Consider the following 25,080-nt stretch of genomic DNA (forward strand, 5'->3'; position numbering starts at 1 on the left):
TGGTGAATAGGAAATTATCTCCCTCTTCCATTCTTTACCTCTACAGAGAGCCAGAGGTTTCACTGGTAAGCATCCATCTTATATACCACTGAGCTTATATACCCTTGTATACCAGCCAGGCACAGGATGAGATTGTGCCCACTTTCACACTAAGGCACTTCGGCTAGGATTAAACGGGTAGGAATACACAGATTGACATGCACATTTAAAAAGGTTAATGAGCATGAGTTTACCTGTGCATTTGACATTTTGAAAGATGTTTCTCCTGCTAATCTCATCAGGAAGTTGAATTTGGCATGCACTGCCTCTGAGACAATATTTATGCATTATTAAGTCTAAAATTCCAATTAAAACCACATACATTGGAGGTGTAACAACAGTTATTTAAGAGCCTGAGAAGTATAGCTCCAGGATAAGTAACAATGAAACATTTTCTCAACTGAATAAGCAAACATTATTATTACTAACAGATGCCATTGTCCATTTACAGTGACCTGATACTTGTGAATGGGAAAGCTGAAGAGTCTGGAATCTGGAATGAGGGCTATACAAACAAGTTCATTGTTATCTCCAATCCGAACAAGAAAAGGCAACCTCCTCCAGAGAACACCACACTTTTCGCTGTCTGCAGCAACAGAGAAACTCTTGAAATCTCAACACTGTCACCGCCTAGAGTGTTTCATCTATTTTTCTCTCTCTGACCCAGAATATTGCAAAGCTAAAGCAAATTAAAGTCCCGGGCAAAATCCTGAGTGGTGCTGAGTGGTTGCAATACTGGGAGACACCAAATAATCTTTGCAGAAGTTGAATGTCATGCACTCAAAGGAACACTGGCAGTTTAGCCCTGTTCTGAACTGACCCTCCAGAGAAATTCCTCAGTTGTACCTTTCCCCTAATTCCACTCCAGGCAATGGGAATGTTTCCCTGGGGTTCAGCCTTAACAAATCCTCAGGTGCTGAGAGGGAGATCATGAAAGAGAGGACAAATCACAGCAATGAAAGGATTCAGAGCAATACCTGGCTGTCAGACATTTGGTAAAGATCTTTGTAGGCCATGTAGACTTGAAAAGAGTTCACACCTGTTTCAAGACAAAATATAAAGGTGTTGCCATGTTAAGTGAATTCTTACATCTTATTTGAACAAACCCAAATTTCCAGAAAAATAAATCAAAAGAACATGAATCCACAGATGTATTACAGCTATTATGACTAGAAGCCTGAATCTCCTCTTCTCTTTGGACTGCTATGGATTGCCTGCACTCAGTCCTGGAGGAACCCAGCTCAACTGCATATAGAATTGCTTGTAGCCAAATCTCAAATGCCAGTGGCTAAAACAAACATGACCTCATCAAACTTGTGAAGTTTAGGGTTTTGTGAATCACTAGCCTAAAAAGAAATTTTTAGGTTTCTTTAGCTAATCCGTAAATCATTTCAGTTTGACCTGAAATTGTGTTTTTCAGTATAGAAGATGTTTAGCCAAGATACTTCTAGTTAAATTTCCCCAAAGTGCTGAGAAGCTGTGGGAACTGTTTATCTGAATTTGTGTATGGACTTGCTTTTTCTTGACCCTGCTGCCCAAGTGCCCAGCTTAGCTGATGATAGATGCTGGGAATGAATGAAACCAATCAATCAATCAAAGTTTGAAATCAGCTACAAGTGAGGCTAGGCACACTTTTTCTTCTTTCTTCCAAAGATGAAGGGATTCATGTTGGCAATAATACAGAACTATGAAAGATGACAGCTCCAAATTTTAGAAATCAGTAAGAAATGCTAGTGTTGAGTGTTGGTGGCCAAAAACCAACTGTATTCGAATCACTACATGTTTTTCCTGTTTATTTCAAAGATTTGCCCAGAGAGGTTACACAGCTTCATATTCTAAGAGAATGGGGATTCCAAACATCTTATGTTGATATCTTCTGTACGTATGAAATTATATTAGTTTATAAACTTGCCTTAATCTTTAGTCTACTAACAGCCTCCTCAGTTTGGTTCAGGGACTGATTTCAGAGTTTTCTAGCTTAAAGGAAAATAAATTTAAGCCATGTATGCTACATTTCAAAATAGCTATCATGAAAACTGTGCTTCCTGGGGCAGAAGGAAAAAGAAAGAGAGCTGTTCATGTTATTCACACTGGCTACATTAAAGGAATAAGGTTGCCTGATGAAGATGTCACATTTTTGTGAGTCTAGACATGCGCAGACATACCGTCAGGCAGAGGGTTTGGTTGTTCATGCTCAGGCAGAAAATTTGCTTATTCACAATTTCAAATCTAAAATACCTGAGGATACACTTTACATGCAGGATAAAACCTTGAAACAATCTGTGTTATTGTGTCTTCCTGTTAAGCCAAAGCAGCTCATGAAGAAACACAGAGAGCTGGCCTTCCCCCACTGACGTTCGCATGGAGCAAATCGAGTGCAAGCTGCCAGACCCCACCAGCCCTGCCAGTCTCGAGCAGCCATCCATGCCCTGAGTGCCACTAGGCGACACAGGCACTGGGGCTGCTAGATCCCCCCAGGATGAGACCTTTGGATCTCAGACAGAATAACTTTTTTTTTTCCTATTTCTCATATTCCCCAAAACCACACCTGGATTTTACTAACTATGATCACTCAGCCTATTCCTCATTACACAGTTTCGATGTACTCCATATGTTCCTGCTCTGAAACCTTTAAGCCTGATTTGCACCTTCACTGAGGCCAATACTTACAGCCTCCCTCTGACCAATTGCCACCACCCTGCTGATGTTCAGCACGTATTCAACCGGTCTTTGAGGAAAGCTCTGTTTTCTCTTCACAAACCCACACCTGGACCTCAGAGCCACTTTTTGCATGTTTGACTATGCATGCATGAGGCAATGGGAGAGACATATCTGGGTTAGTCCAAAGTATGCAAACTAGCCCCTGTGATGGCAAGCTGCTGGATCGTCTTGTATACATCTTTCTGTGAGCAAAGAACTAGGTTATGTATTGCTCTCCCTTTTCCACTGAGATCTAGCCAAAGGTAATTAATTTAATCACAGTCCCACAGGAAATAAGGCAGTTTTCTCTGGGTACTATAGTTGGAAGACATACATCTATCCAAGTAATATAAATTCTCTCCCCTTTTCTTTAGTTGCCTTCATATCTTCTTAGGCCCTTTCCTGACCTTGATGAAAGTAGTATGAGTTTTGCTCCCAGTCAAGTGAATGTTCTCTCCGAAGTCAGTGAGAGTAGAAGTGATCCCAGGAGGGATCCCATCACAGGATCTTGAGCTGCTTCTTTATTTACAGTTCCTACAGTGCAGAAAAAGAGTACTCTAATCTAATGTGAACCTATGCTCCCAGTTACTGCATCAGATAGATACAAAGTAGAAGGGCATCTCACAGGCTGTCTTTACAGCTAACAGGAGAGACAGTTTAAACTGTTCTATCTTGCAAATAGTGTCCTTTTATAGGATACCAAGATAAAATAAAGTCAGTACACATATATAGATATCCAAGATTAGATTCTCTGCCTAATGCTTACGTATAATCCCTCAATATAGTCACCGGAAGGAAATATGTGGAGCTAGAGAAGATCTGGTCCACTACTGATTTAACTTAATGCTTAATATTTGTTACACACTACATTCTTCTTAATGTCATAGGTGCATGCTTGTTCTCAGTGCCAGGAGCACTTAGCAGAATCTTCTCCAAATTTCAGGCAAGACTACAAGTTTTTTCGAACAGTGATAAAGCACAGTAGTTACAGGAACCAGTGAGCTCTCTGCATCAGCAGAGTTCAGGTCTGTTGGTCCTTTACACATATGTGAGATTCATAGTCACAGATGGACTGTTGAAAATTTACAAGCCTGAGTCTTTTATGATCAACGTTTGGTTCTACAAAACCTCCAAGCCCTTCTAAAGCATTTCTCTTTAAATTAGCTTTGTATTGATTTGAGACTGATTAATTGTTCAATTATAACTCATGACAAGGGCATCTCAGCAGCTGCTCGGTGAGCTCCCCTGTGATTCATACTGAGACTGTACGAGGCACGCTCAACATTGAAACGTGATTAACTCAGCCCTGTATTTGGCTAAATAACCCACCAGACAATCAGTGGAAAACAAATTCAGTCCAGATTCTCAGCTGATGAAAACCAGTGTCTCTCCATTGACATCAAGACCAACAATCTGGCCCAAATGTTTCCAATTATCAACAGATATTATCCATTAATTTGAAAGCTCCTGCCGTGCTGAAATATTTCCTATTGCATTTGTGCTTTCTTACCCTCCCTTACTTTGTGTTTCCTAACACATGAGAGTAATTTACATTGACTGGTTGGAGACATACTGCAGCATCCATGAGAAGGAAGGTGACCTCCTAATGCTATTCCCATCAAAGAGCCACTGAGGACCCCATCACACGTCCTTGGTCAGGAACCAAAGAGCAGATCCCTGCTTCCCCTGAAGAGTGAAAGGCAGCTCAGATTTCTATTGAAAACTCACATTTCAATAGTTGGAGAAAACTATTAACCCAATTGTCTGCACCAGGCTTTTAATGTAAGCCCTCAGGCACATTTGGGAGTGCTGAGCCATCTGTGATCTCTGAGCTCTGAAAAATAACGGCTAACCTTTGAAACAAGCTGCAGTATACTTCCTTGATAGCTCAGTCAGCTAATTCACAGTGGTGTATCCGTGTTATCAAAGCTGATAACAGGGGAAAAGCACAAATAGGCACCATCAATGTTGACAAATGTCATTACCTTGAAAAAAATCACCTATATTATAAAGAACTATGTAAGACCAGCTACAGTTTGTTCAAATTACACATAATCTTGCTGATTGAAGTGTTTTGTTGCCTAAAATCTGATTATATAGCAAACGTACTGTTACCATGCTGCAATACAGCATGAATTCTTATGTGTGACTGCACTTCGGTAGTATCTCAGTGAACAACTGCCCACTCAAAAGATGGGTTTTTACTTTGTTTTTCTACCTTGACAGTACATTTTTATATAAAGAGAATTTTCAAATCTAATTCATCACTAGCCCTACATCTTGCAAAGGATGCTGCTTACACCTAACTTAGATTTCCCAACACAAGGGTCATTTTGATTTACCCATGGTACAGTCTCAGAAAATATTTCCTAGTTAATACCCATAAATTTTCAAAGAATTTATGAAGCAAAAAATATTTGAAAAGATATGTCTCTGGACAGAAAATCCATGCTAGCAGGCAGAATTTCAAGGAACTAGATCAAAATTATTATTTTCTGAAGGCTAAATTCAACTGCCCACACATAGGTATCTGGTGCTACTGCCATATAATAGATATTCACACTGAGCTGGCATATGTGGGACAGGATTTCTGGGAGGTTTTATCTATGCTATTCTGGAGTGGTAGCTGGAGTCCAGATAGGATAACCTACAGCATCTCATGTGACAGTAGTTAATTGAACTGAATCAAGCCCGTAAATGTCTTAAATAGATTCCTAAATAAGTGACCTGGTTTCTCTAAGTCTTGACACAAAGTATTTTCTAGTAACTTCAGGGAAAGCCACAGGAGACCAAGCACTTGAGAAAATCAGGACATTTTTTCAATATTAGGAACCTAACTTTAGGCTGTCTTTTTTTTAACATCTTGATCCCATTTTCAAAATATAACCATGTTTTATAACAATTTCTAGTCTAAGCATGTAAAGTACCCTCAGTCATTGCTGATAAATGAGCAATAGCCTGTGATGCTAGTTTTTCAGACATGTGATGATCTGGCCTTTGATATCTGGGCTTAGCTCGAGACAACTAAATGGGCAGATTCCAGTCTAGCTAAAATTTGAACTGCTACCTTTAAATGTCTCATTCTCTCCAATCATCAAATGGAGGATCTGAGGTGACTGTGCGGATTACCCTAAATGTTGATGTCTGAGTTTTATCTTCCAATAAAATCTAACTATGCAGTGCCTGAACCTTGCATAGTTATTTCCACACACACAAGCAAGTGTGAAGTGATATATTTCTACCTGATAACACAAATGTGTTTGTTAGTTTTCCTTGCCTATATGGGCAAATCCATTCCCTCCAGTGGCCTTGTTGCTGATTATCACTAATTCACAAACTCTTAGGTCTATTTCACACAACAGCAAATGAATACAAAAGTTCAAGGCAGTGCAGAATTTTGGGCAGCACACCTTGTACCTGTGCATTTCTTTTCTAGATAATGTATCCATCAAAATACTTCAAAATTTGACCTACGTATGACATTTCAGTAAAAACACAAATACTGTTCATTTTCATTCACTAACCTTTGTCTTGCACCAGTATTTCCAGCTCTTCTCGAATCCCATCATACCAGCTAGTGATGTCCACATGGAGAGAGTAATCACAACAGGATTTGGTGTCAGCTGCCTCATGCCACTTTTCAAAGGAGGTCAGTAAACTTGATCCAGGCTCTGGGAGCACATGGTCAACTGAAAAAGAGATTGAGTGTCCATTACCCAGACTACTTCCTGGTCATAGTTCTTGGGTGTCTGTAACTAGTCTTCCAGCATCTAGGACAAAACAGCATTCCTTAGAGGCACTTTGAGTGCACACTGTAATTTCAGGCTGTTAGCCTCATCCTACTGTCTTAGGTGTAGCAGATTTTGTGGAACAGTCTGTGCTAAAGCTGAGCCTGGCAACCTGTTTGATGCACAATCAATAGACACACAAGGGTAGATTTAAACATCCCACAGTTTAGGGAACATTTGCTCTTCCTTTTATTCTTCTCTAAGAAACCACAAGTTCTGAGCTTATCTGCATTTTTTGGCTGATGTGTTTATTTCTAAGTATTTCATAGTTAGTATGATTATTAACCAGTGCCTCACAGCCACTGAATTGGCCCACTCAGCCTTACCAATAAATCAATGGAGATGTTGCATGCTTTCTCAGCAGACAGAATTGGGAATACAGCCAAGTGTTTGAACAGAAAAGATGTAAAGCATAAACACTCAGCCACACTACATGGCAGATTGAGTGTGCTGAAACTATGCATCTTAGTTGTCTTAAGGCTTGCTGCATCTGGTGATCCCACTAAGCTGAATGACATAAAGACAGGATTACTCATGCATATATATAGTTATCCTTTGACAAGACTGGGTCAAAAGGAAGTAAGGAAACACAGTAAGGGCTTACTGGTGATGTCTGCAAACATTATATTGCACAAATGGATGTATGAGCTTCAGGCTTTTGATTAAGCAGCATACAGTTGTGATCAGAATAACCACCGTAAGGTTTAAGCACTACGCATCAAGAAACAAACCAAAAGCACAACTCTTAAACAGTTATCCAGCAAGAAAAGTCTTTTTCAGCGTCTTCACTGATGCAGACATACTTAACTGCATGAGCAGCTAAGTGTCACTTTGTCAACAAAGCAATAAGCTTTCCAGTGATTGCATTGGAGCACCTATTTAAAACAGTATCACAAATGTGAGCCACACGGACAACAGAAAGAGAGCAGAGGGGAAATTACTGATCTCCTGCCATATTTGCTGAAATTATACTGTACAATGTGGCACATTAGCTTCAAAGTGAAAAGTTTTTATCCACACAGAGAAGATGGTAATGGAAGACTTGAATCTCTGAGATGGCTATAAAGACACCTGAAGCCTCAACTGAAGAACATACACTGAAGAAGTTATTAACAAAAGTAATGAATAGCAGTGTATTTTGTGCTCATTGCCTTTCACATATTTGCTCAGTAGCATATAACACCACTCCAGAAAAGTAGCCACATCCCTTAATTCAGTGGGAGCAAAACCTTACTGGGCAGCTCCTCTGCACGAGGAAGCAATGACAATTTATGTTACCTGAAAAACTCCCTCACAAAGTCTTAACTAGGCCAAACAAATGCTGGGAGGAAAGAGATGAATCTTGTTCTGCAATCTGATATGCAGAAGAAGGATGTTAAACAACAAGAAACACTTCTCCCTTCCACCAAAAAGGATCTTCTTCCAGGACATCTCTGGTTTGGACTTCCTCAAATCCTGGTCTCATACTCAGTTTCATAAATAAGCACCTTGTCATTTCCAAAGTCTCTGAAGTGTTTAAGTAAGAACAAAACAACTTTATCAGATTTGTTGTCTCATATAGGTATAGCACTAACTACATTTTTAAAAAAAAATCCCTGACAGTATTCCTCATGCTTGTTCTGAATTTAAGAGAGGTAATTCAAGAGACATTTTCCCATGCTGATGCTTCTTTCTGAGGGTAGGTTCATTTTCAGGTCATCTCTGCAGCCATAATGACCTCAAATCTCACAGTGCCCAGAAAATTGAAGATTCATTGGAGAAGACCTCAGAAAATCTATATGAAAATTTCTGTAGCTACCGCTTCCCCACAAGTGCTACCTGAGCTTCCGCCTGGGATGTGAAGAGCTAGTATCTCTAGTACTCACTGATCATGGTGGTGCCTCCTGCTAGTGCTGCTTTTGTGCCTTGATAGAAGTCATCAACAGCAGTCATTCCTTGGTAGGGCTTTTGTAGGTAAGTGTTGACATCTATTCCCCCAGGAATAACCATGCGCCCATTAGCCTCTATGGTCTTGACTCCTCCAGGAACAATGAGATTTTCTCCTATTTGCCTAGGCAGTAAGGAAAGGCAATATTATTTTCCTTAAACAAAGAAGCACAGCAGACAGAAGCAATTTGAGGCATTTAGGGGAGAGGAACCATGGGGCCATACAAGAGGCAGAAAGAACTGGGAACATGAAGGAGAGGGAAAACTCAAATACACGCTCTGGCTGCTCTGTATTGCACTGGCAGAACAAAGCATTTTCAAACCTGCTTAGCTGGTCCCTGTGCTCTGGTTGCTTTGTGCTGCTCTAGTGGCCAGTAAAGAAGTTATAATGCACCATCCATAAAAACAGTATTTTTTACACACTTCAGGGTGAGACTTAAGTGTCCTATCTTTAAACAATTACAGATGTCTATAGTTAACATTATCTTGGGGGCTCCAGTTTTGCATATTAAGTTCTTAAATGAAAACCGAAAAACACAGGTCAAAATGACGGCAGGTTGGCATTGTAAATATATTGCAGAATCACAGTGCACATCAGAAGGAAGTTATAATTACCTTATAACCAGCTAATGCAGATTTACTCTTAAAATAAATCTACATTTTCTAAGATATAGAAATACATATCTGAGAACCAAACACTTCTATTCTGCTATGTCACAGATTCTTCATCCTCCTCTCACAGTTAAAACTCAGTGAAACGTTCCACATAATAGTATAGAAATAATGTTAATTAACTGTTGTCATCTTTTTTCCTTCGGTTTTCCAAAACAACTTTTCTTTTAACTATTAAAAATATTAGTCTGTCTCCCATGCTGATATCAAGCAAACCCCAGACACTTACAAAGAAAATACCCTTAGTGTTCATGGACCCAACTCAGGGTAAATTAACTTTTAACTTTAAATCATATTACATTTTTTATGTCTTCTTCTCATGGTTTCCTGTCAAATAGGAAAAGATATGGTTCTGTGTGGAAGCCATATCCCTGCATTGCTACACCTTAGTATATTTGGGGCTAGAGCTACCTCTAAGATAGTAAAAGTTCATTTAGTTATCTCATGGTACTGACACACAGTCCGGGTCTTCATTTCCTTTTGTCTGGGATAAAATAACATTTATCCACAGCAATAAACACCCCAGACATCTGAGATGCTGAAGCTGTTTCTCCTATATTAAAATGCAACTCCCACCTACAGAGTAAGGCACAGCAACTGATTAACAGCCAACTGCAACAAGCTAGAACAGAAAAGGAATATAACCGTTAATTAAAACCAGTGAAAATAACAGGGAAAATTATTCAGACTGGAATTTAGCCAAACCACCAGAGTTAATAAATAGCCCCAAGAGGTCAAGAATTTGTTTCATATCTTGTGCAAAAATGTCACCTCCAGCAGCTTGGCTCCCCCAGTGCTCTAGGTTTTGGCTGGAGGGAAGAACAGTCACTCAATTAGCAAACTCCCCTGCAGTACCCAGACTTGTGGTCTCTGTTGTTCAGTGCTGAACAAATCCAAAAGCGGTTAGCTAGTGGGATCTGACAGTATCACAGCATGAAGCTGAACAATTCCATGTCTAACGTCTAATATTCATCAACACATATTGCACCGGGAGCATGTCATAACCTGTTTACAGTGGTGAGGAGTGCTAACGGTACGGTGACAAACAGGGAACTCGTATGTATGCAAAACCCAGAAGCAGGCCAGCACATCAAATTGCACAAACAGATTGCAAGAGACTCCTCTGCTGCTAAAATCTGAGTTGCTAGGACCTACCACAGGGCACTCCAACCCAAGATCAGTGGGCAATTTGATAGCTTGCATGAAGTTTTGTGGCCCCATGGATAGTAATGGTGCTACACTAATGTCCATTAGTTGAATCCATCCCTAAAACTTTAATCAGAACAATTCCTCAAGCTCTGTACAGTGTTTCTATAACAAAAAAAAAAAAAAAGTGGAAAAAAAATTCTACTACCATCTCCTTTAAATACAATGTTAAAACTGGAACAGCACTCGGAGGACTACCACACCTTCTGAAAATAACAATGTTAAAGAAAACCTACGCAAAAATACAAATGCAATTCATTTATATTTTCTTCCACAATCACTATCTACCAGCGTATCTGGTGACTGGGAAAGTCACCTCTGCTGAAGTGATGTGTGGCCAAATGGTCTTTGAGGATGCGCCTGTGCTGTGACCTGGCAGGAGCCAGCCTCATCGCTTGCCCTGGCATCAAGATTCAGCCTGGGAGAAGGGTGATCTTCACCAACATCCACGGTGGCTTTTCTTCTGACTGACTAAGGCACAGAGGAAGAGGAAATGTGTCAGGTCTCCTGAATTGCTCACTCATTAATAAGTGTGTGTTAATAAGCACAGGTTTCAGTTACTCGTGGGTGAAAAATGTGATAATACAGATCACTGTATTCTAGGCACTATATAAATGATTGAGTTGGTTTTCTGATGCACCAGCTAGCACTTAGCTAACTAGAAAACTCAGACTCACAGAAAGTTGATATAGTCTTTAATCTCCAGTAAAACAAACTGGTAAATTCTGTCATATACAAGCTGCCTAAAGCTTAATGGAAAGATCAAGCTTCAGCTCTTCATAAGCTTAACTTAATGAGGCTGAAAAATTCCTCCAGCAGTCAGTGGAGGTATTTCAGCTGTTATCAGGGTCCCTGCAAAAGCCCAGGTCTCTCAGGCGGGTTGCCATGGGCTCGGCTCTGGAGCCCCAGCCCCAGTTGCCCCCCTGCGCGCTCCTTAGCCCACCCCAGTCCAGACTGACCCGACTCTCTCCCTTGGCGGGGACACAGCCAGCACCAGCCAACGTGCCCTCCCGCTTGGCACAGAGATCAGGGCTCATTTCCTCATGTGGATAACAAGGCCAGATAGATGTAGGCAAAATCTATTATTTATGTACCAACGGCAATTTAAATTACTAAATATCTAAATTACTATTTGGATACCAAAGAACTGCTTCTCAGCTGCCATCTGACTGCACAGAGTTATGTTTCAGCTAGCAAAAATGCACATGCACCAATTCTGCCTTGTACCTAGGGAGCCACTTTGAGCCTTGATTGGCAGGAAAAAGCATTTATCTTATATATTCTTCCAAAGCTATAGATACTCTTCAAATACATTAAAGATTATGTGTGCATTCATCTCTGCAGAATAATCTGTCAGTACACAGACTATAGAAAACCCTCCTTTACCTCATTAGTCTGCAAGAGAAACCCAATCCTCTATTTTCCAGTTAGTTTCCACTGCAAAATAGGAAGTTAAACCCAGATCTTTTGTACCCCAGCAAAACAGCCGCACCATTACCTATTCTGGGCTGAGTGGTTTAGTGTCTGTTCCATTTTGTGGAAAGTATTATATATATTATCAGAAGGATCTACAGTTGGAGAATTAGGGCATCATTTGAAATGTGCATGGCTGTGGTTCAAGATCCTGCTCCAAGGATCTTAAGCAACATTTAAAAACTATGTTAAATATTTAGACACAACGGGCAGTTCTAGCTGGAGAAACTAAAAGAGACCAACCCTAGAAAATACAGCACTTTCCTGGACTGCAGAACTTATCTTCTGAACGAGGCACAGGTAGGACTCAAACCCATCTCACACCCAGATGCCCTCACAGCTTAGGTACAGAGTGTCTCCAGGCAGGACTTCTTACACAGTTTACACAGGAAACTCTCAGGTCATCTAAATCCAGGAAACCAGTCACAACTCAGGATATTGAATAGCGAATTTGCTTCTTTATGCAAAGACACAGACATTTTAAAAATTAAGGTCTTGTCCCTCTATTCATTATTAATATTTGTTGTCTCTGAGATACACCCTGGAGATATGGATCCGCACAGGGATTTCAGAGGGAGTCTTTGCACTTAACCAAGGGGCGCTAAATGGCAGGGCACCTGAAAGCTTGTCATTGCTAACATAGCAAGAACCAATGCAAGTACTCTTCTGGAATGAAGGCCAAAAATTCACGTCAGCTTCAGACTCACAGCATCTCATGCACTTAGTTGTTAAATCCAATCTGATGCTTCCAAATGACAATTCAAAAATGTGCATCTGACCAAACAAAAACAGAGAAAAACTCAACTAAAACACCTATGAGAGAGAATACAACATAATTGATTGTTGCTGTTAAAAAAGAAAGAAAAGGATGTTCCGAAGTTTTGTGCCTTTTCCAGTTAAAACAATATGTGCCTTTTACATTTCTGCAATGCATGTAACACTACTTCAGGAAAACTAGAGTGAAGCATTAAAAAGAAAGCTGCATAGTCCTTGAAAACAAGTGTTTACATTTTTTCTGTTATAATAACCTGAATCATGAATGATGCAAGTAGGCACAGACATATAAAGAAGCAGACTTTTAATCTGATGATATCTACTTAGGAAGCAGTTCTGAAAACAAACAGGTAATGAATTATTTACTAAATAATCATAATCATGTTTCTGTGAATTAAATTGCAGCCTCTGGAGACCAAACTTGATTAGGTCACTAATGAAAAGCTTGGCAGTCAAAAAGGCGGCTTTGATCCTTGTATACACCATAATGCTTGTACACACTGCATAACCCAGCAAAATTAGGAGGCCCTTATCTCTACCAGCTCAGGGTAGGACCACTAAAGCTAGATGAACAGACATCTCTGTTACTGTTCCCCCAGCTATCAGTAACATGTATTTCATACTTAGCTACAGAATAATTTCCCAGATCCTGTATTTTACATCCTGATACATCAGTAGGATTCTCCTTCTAATTTTTCAAAGATTAAAGATCAAATACCCTTTTCTAAGCAAGAAAAGGCACATGTGAGCAATGCTCAACACTGTTGTACACAGAGAACATAGTGTGCTTAGGAATTCACCACCAAGGGGACTAAGAAGGAGTTAGTCCCCATCAGTACCGTGTAACACAAGGCATGCTTGTACAGCACACAATCCTGTACAGCATGGCTGCATCTGCCCCAGCTTAGGTGTGGGAAAAAAATGCAGTAATGAGCCTCCTGCCATACATAGACTCAGAAAATATCCATCGTCCTTACCATTACCTCTTGCACTGAGAGATCCTACTTGCCTGCCTATGCTTGACTGTCTTGAAGAAATTGTTCAGAGAGTAAGGACCTTCAACTTACAGTAAAGGAATTTTTGCTTATCTAATCTTAGCAAAAAAAAAAAAGGGGGGCAGAATTTCATAATTAAACACTCCACTACTATCACCCCCCATCAAGAAGTAACCAAGATGCTGGCTGCAAGATTTCATGTCAGCACCATCAAGAAATCACATTAGTCTGCACTAATAGGCATGCAAAAAAGTTCAATATTTAAAAAACCAACTTTATAAGTCCATCTTCCAGGTATATGTCTGCATAGAAGGAGTGGTCATCATTGATAATTCTTCCACCTTTAATGAGTAGTCGGTCACTCTGGGGGAAAAAAAAAGGAAGAAATGTGGTTTTGTTGAAATAAATAAACATAACAATGAATTGATGACACCAAATAGGCTTACATAATATACAAAGCCACTGACATCATAGCACTCATTCTATAGATTTGCGTCACAGATTCAGGTGGATACATACACAGTGGAGGGGAAAATCGTAGTTTCACTGAGTGTTTCTAACTGGCTTTTGGGAAACAATGGTCATCACAGTCGTCTTTTCCTCAAAGCAGAATTTATTGCACGTAGAAATAATTTCTGGTCTTGATATCCTGCTACATCCCCTTTTTACCACCTCCTCATTGTACAGAGGCCAAAAGGGGAAAAGAACCCCACCCCCACCCCAGAATAAACTGCTCAACACTGGAACGGCCAAGATTGACTTACTTGGGACTCTTATCAGCCCTGGAGCAGTAACAGAGCTTGGATGGGAAGGGATAAGGTCCGAAGAGGCTGCTGAGCTCTGTAATGCAGAAGTCCTTGGCTGTGGAAGCTGCTTTCAGACAAGCCAGCTCAGTAGGATCTACTTAGCTGTTCCCCAGAGCAGCCAAGATGCACAGCCCACAGCTCGCATATCCTCTCCTGTGTTACTGAGATGCAACAGCAAATCTAGGCTCTAGTTGGCCATTTCTGCGTGCAGATTGAGGGCATGAAGAATGAATTACTGCCTGATTGTGATTCCTGCAGATGCACTTCAAAGCATATTAATTAGGTAGGTCGGGGGGGCAGCCTGTACTGAGGCTCCCCACTGCGTTTCTTATCCACGCCATCAGTGAGGAGGGGAGGGCAGTCTCCAAAGACAGGTTTACCTGAAATATCATACGATAAGAGAGAACTACTGTGTCCTGGTATTTTTTATAGTGCCACTAAGCAAAAAATTTGCTCTGTAAAGAACTGTTCAAACATCAAGTCTGCTGGGGCACTGTTCACAACAACCATCTGTTTTCATTTTTCTTAGTTCAAATGGTTACACTGGATTGGCAAAAAATACATTTTACAGAAAGCAAATTTTACTACTGCATGTTCCTGATAACCAATACTTGAGCTGCCTCTTTCAAGAAGTCACATGGGAAATGCCTGTACCCTACAACCTACCCAGAAACAAGGAAAGCCTGTAACTTCAATACATAATGTTTTTGGAAAGGCCTTTGTCAAGTAACTGTGAATGCTGAGAACCTCTACAGCAGTCAGAACCTTCTTTTCCCATTCATAGAGGGAAAAAAAAAGCTGCTTATTGCAAATTATTCCCTTTGATCACCAAATAACTAAGAATCTCCATTTTGTCCCATGTTTTACACTCCTCACTCCAGACTCGATTCTTGGTTTAATTCCAGGATGACTCATGACTCATATAAAGCATGTGTGTCTCATGTTCCCAGTTTAGAAAACAATTAAACAAGTTGTTATGTTTCCTCATCTATAAAACCAGGACAACGATACAAAGCTCCTTTGAAATCTATAGATAAAAAAACACCACGTCAGAGTTAGGGATATTACAACAGTCTTTCTTCAGCATAACTTTTCAGTTATAAGCCTAATGCTGAACATCTACTTTAACTTCAGCTTGTACTTCAGCATTTTGCAGGTTCAAAGCCTATATAGCTGTCTATATCATTCTAGAAAAGAAAGAAGGGACAAACCAGCCATCTTTTATAAAGACATTTTAAATACAATGCATGAGAAAAGAGCATGTACACAGAAGGTTTGAGGCTCTTGGTGTGCCAAAGCAGCGAGGTGAACCTGGGGGGGGACCCAGGGCCAGACCTACAGTGAAACATGACCCCAGGACCTGCCTCCGGTTAAAGGATGGGGACGTGTGCAAGTCCTCGATCTGGATTTTGCCGTCCCAGGCTCCGTGTTTTCTCCCCAGCCACTTCTGTCACTTGTAATTGCAGGATTTGTGAATCAGCAGCCTGAAAGGTAATGAATTATCCTGCCATGTGCCTGCACTTGCATCTCCTCACCATGATGATTCACTACATGGCCTGCTGACCTGCAGAGACCACCATCTTGTGAGCTCTTTTTCGGCTTGTTCAGTTACCTCCCGAAACATTAATACTGTCCAACTCCAAGGAGGCAAAAATTCATTGAAATGGGCAGGGAATGTTACCAGGCCACCGCATCTGCTGCTGCTAATGAGTCAAAAAATCCACACACTCATCAAGATTCTTCACATTTTTTCTTTTAAAACAGGAGAAGATGCATAATGAATAGCAACAAATGTAACAGGCTGGGAAAATAAGAAAAAACAAAGTAAAGAAGAAATGCAACCCCAGAAGGATAAGGGGAGACAAAAGATTTTATATATGATTTTCATATATAAATATATATATAGGTGGCAAAAACAGGTATTACCAGAAAACTCTGGTAGTATTCTACTGTGAGAGCACCCAAAGGTGCCAAAATAATCTGAAACTAAAAAGGATGCAAACCCAGCTTCAAGAAAACACTCAGTTACATGAGTCATCCATTAAATTAAGCCTCACTTACAGTTTATAACGGATGACTGAACGTTTAGCTAGAAAGACAAGCATAATTTAGAACTTCAGAGGTTCTAAGAAATTCTAGCAAAGAAAGAGATTGTACTCTGTGGAGATTTTCAACATTCAATTCTTGACATCTCCCCACTCAGACCAAAATACAAACCTTTCAGAATTTTTGCAGGAGGGAACAGGTCTGAATTTGAGATGGCCTGTGGCTGAGGTTGCCCCTGGTCAGGAACAGGGAGCCGTGGGAGATGAGGCTACCAGCGACCAGCAACGCGGGAAGCCCCCGGCTCCCGGGCTGCTCCCCAGGTAGCCTGCCAAGCCATCAGGCAGGCGAGCTGCCAGGCAGGTTTCTGTGGAGCCTTGCCCAGCTTTCATCAGGACTTCATAAACGTGGAAACATCTCTGACACACATTTCAGTTCCAATGAATCAGCAAATCCTGAAGAAAAAGTGTTTTGCTGGAACTTTTCCCAACCAGCTCGTTTTAAGAGCATTTATAGAACATGTTACAGATTGCTACAAGCCATGAGTACAAGCAAAGCAGGATATGTTTACATAGATGGTGCTGATGGACACAAGCAACCCAGGCTGAGTTTGAGTGCCCCATGGACACCTCGGTGTGCCCAAGCAAATGGCCCTGCCTTATCCCCCCTGCTCCAGACCAGAGGTGGCTTGTCTCTAGCCAGAGCAGAGGTACCAAATGTCTGCATGCATCTATCCATATGGATGCATTTCCATGGACATGCTGGAAAAATTTATACAATCATAACTGAATAACAGTGAGGCAAGCAATGGTGAATTCTTTTTGAAATAAACTTTCCTGTAAAGCCCAGCCCAGCCAACGTGTGAATAAACAACCCTTTCCATATGCTAAGCACAGGTTTCAGGCACAGACAGAGACGAAGGTTAAATGCAAAGAGACTCTGCCATCTTGCACCGCTGTTACACCAGCCAGGGTCAGGATGCTTCTCACACCGTTTCAGGTCACCTGTACTTGCTTCAGTGAAATCCTGGACAGAAATCTGGACACATATGGGGTCTGCAAAGTAGGTCAGACTCCCTAGACACGCAGCCTTTCTGTGCATGGTCAGGGGCCATTTATTATTTACCAGGGGCCTGATGTCAGGCAGGCTGCTTGGAGTTTTCTTACCAAGTGCCAAATGTCCAGAAAAAATAGAGACCAAAGTCCTCCTCTTCTCCCTGACAGCATTTGAGGCTAGAGAGGAGGACAGCCACACTCCGGAGCACCCCTGGGAAAGAAGGGGGAGCGAGGGGGGAGCTAAAGCTCATGAATTAATCATGCAGCACTGGACCCTATTTCCCCTTCCCAGCTGTAAATCCCTGGAGGCAGGGCATTTCTTTGCCTAGCTTGCAGACGCACCGCGGGGCCTCAGGCATTAGCATGACCTCAGGGTGCTCTCACGCTAGAAACACCACCACACTGCTAACTCAGGAGCTGATGAGAGGGAAAACCTTTATAGGGTTGCTTGCACCATCGTCATCTGCTAACACATCCCAGCTTCCTGTGCCCTGGCTCCTGAGCCTCAGGGGCTCCCTAGGAAGTTTTCAGAGTAGGGGGGTTCAGCGAGGTGCTGTCTGGCCTCCCCTCTTGGCAAAGCAAGGCCAGCAGTGCCTAGCGCAAGCGGCTGTCAGCCAGAGCCGAGCGCAGGCTCCGCTCTTCCCATGCAAGCCCAGGAAAGTCGCCAAGACCCACTCCTCTCTCCAGCCACCAAGGACAGACAGCAGGAGCACAGCTAAACACAGAGGCGATATCACACTGAACACATAAAGCAAGCAATTTATTACACACCAGAACTGACCTAAGGATAAAATCCTGCTCTCATGGGCACGGGGGATGTGGAAAGCACCCGTGAAACCTGTGCAATTGCTCAGCGTTTCCTGAGGAGTGCTGGAGGTGAGACACTTCTCCTCCACCTATCCCTGCCTGCAATGCTGCAACCGCATCCAAGCAAAGCCGTTTGCTTCCGGGTCTCGTGCCTGGCTGTGACACAGCATCAGCCCAACACGCGATGCCTATCTGGTGTCTCCCGCAGCTCCATTTTACGAGCGCCTGCCTCGCCGGCACCTTGCGGCTCAGCTCTCTGCTGAACACGAAACAGCGCTTCCTCCTATCCGCAGCCATCCGCCTTCAAACCCTGCGCGCTGCTTTCCTGGCGGTGTTTTGCTAATCGCAGCCCAGCTTCTCCTGCTTAATCTGGCAGCAAAGCCACGGAGCTTGGCCCACGACACGACAGCAATTTTCATGGCAGCGGAAGGCTGGGTCACAAACTCAGCATCGCTTGCGGCAGGAGGAGGGGCAGGCTGCGCCGGCAGGAGACCGCAGCTTTTACTCGCTTACCACTATTGTTTTCCTGACAGCACGAGCAGCACCAGACATCTGTAAGCCGGTGACGGATGCAGTTTGTACAAATTTCCTGTTTTACTGTGTATTTTCAAATCAGCTCCACTGAGCTCTTGTGAACTACATCCACATTTTCACATTCTCCCTAATGGTAAAAAGCCCAGCAGAGGCAAGCAGGATCTCTGAACTGACCTGTCCCAGATGACCACGGTCTGAACCCCACTGCGGGCCTGAATTCGGCACTGGCCCTCTACAATTACACGTGATCCCAAATTCCTTTCATCAGTAAAACACTCAGCTCTGGCTTATTTGAAAATATGATCCAAATGTTAGATTGAAATGTTAGAGCAACAACTACTAAGAAATTTAAAATTATTCATTTTTATATTCACCTTTTCCACTCAGAGCTAGAAGTATTTAAAAATACTACACACAAAATACAAATACAGTTTTTTACAGATGCAATTGTCAATGGGCTTCTAGAATTGCTGAAAAGCACAGTAACAGCAGAAACAAAACAGCCACCTTCTGATATAAGATTTACTGAACAAATATAATTTCGTACTGGTGCATCATGACAAAATATAGTGCACCACACATTATGGTAAAACACACATTTCTCTGTAGTATCAAATCCATTATACTGCACTTGCATGCACTTTTCAAAGAAAACCACACCCCTGTTATACAAGATGGAGCCTGAAAAATAAAGAGAAAGAATTTACTCAATCTATTCTAACCATACAAAAATATTCAATGAGATTGCAAGAGTGATGCTTTAATAAAATAGCAGCATCTGTCCAGACTGCAACTCTGATATATGTTATTATATTTTTGCTTTTCTTCCATTAATGAAATGTCTTCCATTAATGAAATGTCTCCAGATCTAAATCAAGCCATATTAATTAACCACAGTTTGCTTTGAAATTTATTTTAACTACAACAAAATTCACATAACGCACCCAGCAGATGGATCTCAGTATTGCTACATTCTTGGATTTGAACTTTCACTATTGCTGCAGTTGCAGCCATTGCCAGCTGAGAAAACCTTTGCAACACTGATTTTTCAGGTCATAAAGGAGGAGGAAACACTCTTAGAAGTAATTTCATCCTTTGCATAATTCTAAGGATTTAATAGAATATACCATTGTCCTTAGATCTCCAGAGCAACAATGTGTGTATTCTCTAAAATCCAGATTAGTCAATGGCCTTGAAGATGACTAGGGATTTTGCACTACACAGCAGTTAGAAACCAGCTGAAATTCCAAATCCACCCATATTTCCAGTTCTCTGCCTGTAAGTATGTGTGGTTTAGAAGATGCCAGATTAAATGTAGTAGACATAAGAAGGCATTAGGCAATGTTATCACACAGCCTGCCAAGGCATTCATCTTTACTTTTTTAGCATTTGAGAGGTAGGATCCTTTGTTGCTAAGTCTTTAAAAAGGCCACTAAGGGTTAGAACAGACATGGCATCCCCATTTTAGAGGGAAAGTTTAAAAGCCATGGGCTGGTGTTTGTGTTCTCCTGGATTACCAAAATCTCAATATGAACATTTGCTAGAGAACAGTTTTTCAAAGGCAAAATCCCACTAAAGGAGAGTGGAGGTCAACATTCAGAATCCTTTTGTGCTTCTGCACATTCTTTCTTGCAGAGTTATTTCCCCTACTAAAAAAGAGACTTAAAAGAGATTTCTTTTGCTCATATATTTGGTTGTCTGTTGTCAGACCTGGCCTGTTTCAGAACCAGATGTGCTACAATACAGTCATGTTACCTTGGTTTTAGCAATGTACTGTACTTACAAATAAGGATCATTTTTTAACGTAATGGCAAAGGAAGAAAGACATCCTTCCCAAGAGGAATGTTTGCTTAAAATCCTTCTCATAAGGATCAAAGACAGCTGTAAATGGGATTTCATAAAGTGCTGCCTGCTTAAAGAAGATCTGTTTTTAATCAGCGTTATCCTTCTGCTGGAATCCTCATGTCTAGGTTACTCTCCATAGGAAGTAATTTTTAGCTAGGGTGATGCTTGAATCAACTCATGGAATTGGTTGCAAATCATTGTATCCTTGAGGCATCATTTCTGCTAGCCCACTAATGGAGACCCCTGCTTTCAAGAACCTTTTCTTAACAAAGGCATTCCTATATATGGCAATTCATTTGGGAAGGATTATGTTGATTGTAGTTATGTTGTATCTTGGTCTGTAGCCAATGTATTTGTTCATGTTTATTCATTTAAAAGATCTCATGTTCCTTTTGTTTCCCCTTTGGAGACCTCGCTTTTTATTCAGCTAGCAATTTCACTCCTTAATCATACAATCTAAAAGGGCTACTCCTACAGCTACAAACTCCATGGGGTTTTCTTCTCTTTAAATGTCATCTTTGCTTTGCTTTTAGGATAGCAGTACAACAGACACCTTATTAATGACAATATTCACTGGCATCAGGAGGAGTTTCACCAAAGTACGGACCGGAGGGTTGAGCCCATTGGATGTCATTATACTGATCGCTGGGGTTACACCCAGGTTATGTCATTTAGAACTGATTTCAAAATCTCAGCCAGACATTCACAGGAAAAGTTAAACTTGGAGGGGAAAATATAACAATTCAGCAAAGCTAGCTGCATGAGCCACTGAATCAAAGACTGGTTTTATCTAAGCTCTACTCAGAAACCTGCATCAGGTTACCAGGATGCACCAGTCAGCAGCTTTATACGTGGATGGAATTTGGCTCAGAGCATAAGGAGTAGGAACTCGTTTTCTGGCAGAGGAGCTGGATGCAAGAGAAACAGAATAATGGAAAACGTCTTTGAATAAGATGTTAGAAATGGTAATTCATGATCAGCTAAATGCAGTGGATATAGATATATATTGTATGCACTTAGGCACTTTTTACAGTCATGTTGCCTCGCAGATCAACTTTTTCTTTAAGTCATAGCAAGTCACTATGCTTGCTGCTCCACCTCCTAGCCCTGGTCCATGAATCACCCTTCTGCAGCCTCTCTCCTCTGAGCGCTCTGTGTAGTCCTCTAGCGAGCCACACACAGGGTGGCCTAAGGTTATCCTCTTTACTTGTGTCCTCACTATTACACTGAGGAAAAGATTTTACACAGAATGTAGATTTTACTAAAATCGGTGAAGGCATTTTTTACTCTTTACAAACATAAGAACTGAGGCCCATAAACCTCATCCAGATACATCCTACAGTTCTAAACTTCATCTTGCAACAAGGTCGTCAAGTGACAAGGAAAAGTAAACCTGAAGTATCGCTGTCCCAAGGGACAATGCCACCATCTTTACATGCATCAAGATTAGAAACCTGCGAATTTTCCTGCTCATCTCAGTTCCATCTCTCTCATACCTACAAAAATAGCGAGGAATTTATCCCAAATTAACTCTCACAATGCCTGGGTGCTTCACAAGCCAAGGGGCTCCCTTACCTCCCTCCGCCACAAAAGAAAATGAAGCTTCTCACTTTCATTTCTTGTATGAACTTGTTTATGAAAGAAAAAAAGGCATATCAGAAAACTGGCCCCTCACTCCTGTCAGGAAGGTGGTGCATTCTCAGTGGTCACTCTCAGCACTTGGGAGGGGGAGATTCAGACCTCCTGAACAACCACCTCACTGCATCAGTTGTCTTCCCAGATAGCAACTGTTCCCTTTCCAAACCTGCATGGCTTCCAGCAAAATGCAGTTCAGTTCCCACTGGCAGTAACCATGATGCTGAAAACACTGGTGTGCACAGCTAAGGGCATTGACTGACAAACTTGCTGTGGTAGTTAAAGAAAGCACTGCCCTGAACTGTTCTTTCTGTCCCTCTGCCAAAGGTTTCGATCTCCATAGAAATGCCACTGAAAAGACCTACTGTGAATGTAATTTAAGACACCAGACTTCTCATAGAAGAGAAACAAGGGCACACTCTCCCATAGAAAAAGGAAAGAAAAAGTCTTATCACAGAATCATAAAAACAGTGTTTGGAAGTCCAGCCTGCTGCTTGACTGTCCAACCTGCTCCTACGACTATTGCCAGCACTAGATCAGGTCCAGCTCAGTCCTCAAAACCTATAAGATGAAGAGTTCACAGCTTTCCTGGATACTCATTCCAGCGCTGTAGTGCTGACCCTCCTAAAGAAGCTATGTCTTAAAGCTGAAATTTATGACCACTGCAGCATGTGTCACCACATGCCACTGCCAAGAGGAGCTTGATTCCATCTTTGTGAGTCCCCTTCAAGAGGCCACTGAACAAGTCCCGCACCTTCACTCTCTCCTTGTGCACCATGTGCTGCAGGCTCTGCAGCATTTTGATAGCTCTTGTCGGGACCATCTCCATTTCTCAGCAACCCTCTGACAGAGGGGAGGAGCAGGAGCTTGAGATGGCAGCTCCTTGAACTGCCAGAGTGAGAAACACCTGATCTCATGTGTCATCAGTCTGAGTTACTAGGTCCTGGTGAGACATTCTTCTAGATATACTTGGTTTTGAAGAGCTAGTCAATCTGACTGAGTATCCTAGGGGATTCAGTAGAGCAAGAACAATATGGGATGATATGTTTAAGCAACTCCTGCTATTTGTTAGGTGAATGACTTCTATCAAACCAGCTAAAGCATCTCCAGAGCTGCCAAGTTCAAGTCCAGTACAGTACACTATGTGAATTCACAAATGCTCAGAGCAGAGAGGTAAACTGAGAAGGACCAAGTCTCTTAAACAGCTACTGATGGAAAAGAAGGAACTTTGTGTATTAAACACATATTCGAGAGCTAGAAGTGATCTACAAATTCCAGGCCTAGGTGTTTTAAAACAGAACAAACATCAGGATAAATCCTGCACCAACATGTGAGAAATTCTAACATTGTCTTTGAGTGAGAAAATTTTCCCATGCCCAGCACAAAGGAGACTTTCCAAACACTTTCATCAAGTCACACACCAGTCTGTATGTAGCTTCATATTGTTAAATAAAGGTAGGTGAGAAAATAGCATGGCCATGGGAGATATGAAATAGATCCATATTCAAACCAGGGCTTAAATTCCCCATTCCTGGTGTTTATTCACCATGCCTCAGATTTCTAGGAAATGTCACCCTTGGTGTCCAAAGTGAGTTTGCTAAAAAACTGGCTGCTCACACGTTGCTGGTGTTTCACATCAGAACACCTTACATTACCCCAGCACTTTACTCAGACCAAACAGAAAGCTACCTGTCTTGACCCTATGTAGTGAGATTGAGACCAATGCGTCTCACACAGGAAAAAAACAGACCAGTGCTTTTTCCCTTCTCTCAAAGTATTCTGCTACATCAGCTGAAGCCCGTTTACTTCTCAGCTCTCTTCACATTAATCAATTCAAAAGGCTAAAACTAAAATTATTCACTGTGCCCACTCCTCTGAATTTCTCCACCCTCTCTTCGTTTTTTTCACATCTGCTTCTTTTTCTTATACAGTTCCAATTCTTCTCTTTACTTTCTGAGCTCAATAGTGAGACCCTTCCTCTGTTACATGTCATCTTTGGGCTCTCTGTCTCCCCATGTCTTACAGTCTGCCAGCTCAGGACCCAGCACCTCCTTCCCCCATTCAAGTGCCAACTCTTGGACCATTCCCAGAAATACCACTCCCTTCTCTTCCCTATCCCTCCTTGCATTTGCATTTGACTGTTTTCCCTTTGCACAGTAGTCTTCACACCTCCTCTTCACTGAGCTCACTCTGACTATGTTTTAATGGTTGCAATCAGTGTTGGAACTAACTAGTCCTGTAAAGCACATTTTGCATTCCACATGCTTTCTTTATGTGTGCTCTGTATATAACATAATTCTGAGTTCATCTGGGCTGAGACCTTAGCTTAAATGCCTGAAAAACTACCAAAACACAAAAGGCAAAATAATATGCAACAAATATTTCAGTGTCATCCCCAGCACTGATTCCCCATAATACACAGGAGAGGTGTAAGAGCAAAATTAAAAGCAATGGGAATGCATCCTGGAGAATCTGGTCTTCATGAGAGCATGGCTGCAGAACTGATGCACAAAGGGTTGTGACCGTGTGCAGAAAAAGACCTCAGAAATGGTTGTGACGGCTGGCTGTCCTACGCATACTGAGAAATATGCTTCTGCAGATGCATTGTTGGCCATCCTTTCTCCTTACATACCATCCCCTCCCCACCTAGTACTCCTGAACCAGGGAGGTGAGACCCCCCCTCCAAGGACTTCAGCGCAGTGCAGAGGATGTGACTGGAAGTGCTTACACTTATTGCTTCAGTGTATCATTATTTTACATCACCCAGAAGTTTTCTTGGGGC

The 25,080-nt window shown here is 41.7% G+C and overlaps 1 protein-coding gene across 2 annotated transcripts in view; it reads right to left on the reverse strand.

Annotated features, from left to right (window-relative positions):
- The window catches only part of CRMP1 (collapsin response mediator protein 1), a 51,654-nt gene that overhangs the window by 20,327 nt on the left and 6,247 nt on the right, over nt 1–25,080 (reverse strand). For both annotated transcript variants that reach the window (XM_067298244.1, XM_067298243.1), the window contains exons 2-5: nt 13,848–13,936; nt 8,393–8,577; nt 6,264–6,428; nt 1,017–1,078 (exon numbers count right to left, since the gene is read on the reverse strand). In XM_067298244.1, the coding sequence (XP_067154345.1) occupies nt 1,017–1,078; nt 6,264–6,428; nt 8,393–8,577; nt 13,848–13,936 (501 nt within the window). The remainder of the gene's footprint in view (nt 1–1,016; nt 1,079–6,263; nt 6,429–8,392; nt 8,578–13,847; nt 13,937–25,080) is intronic.

This window comes from Apteryx mantelli, chromosome 5, assembly GCF_036417845.1.
Source record: "Apteryx mantelli isolate bAptMan1 chromosome 5, bAptMan1.hap1, whole genome shotgun sequence".
Taxonomy (NCBI): Eukaryota; Metazoa; Chordata; class Aves; order Apterygiformes; family Apterygidae; genus Apteryx; species Apteryx mantelli.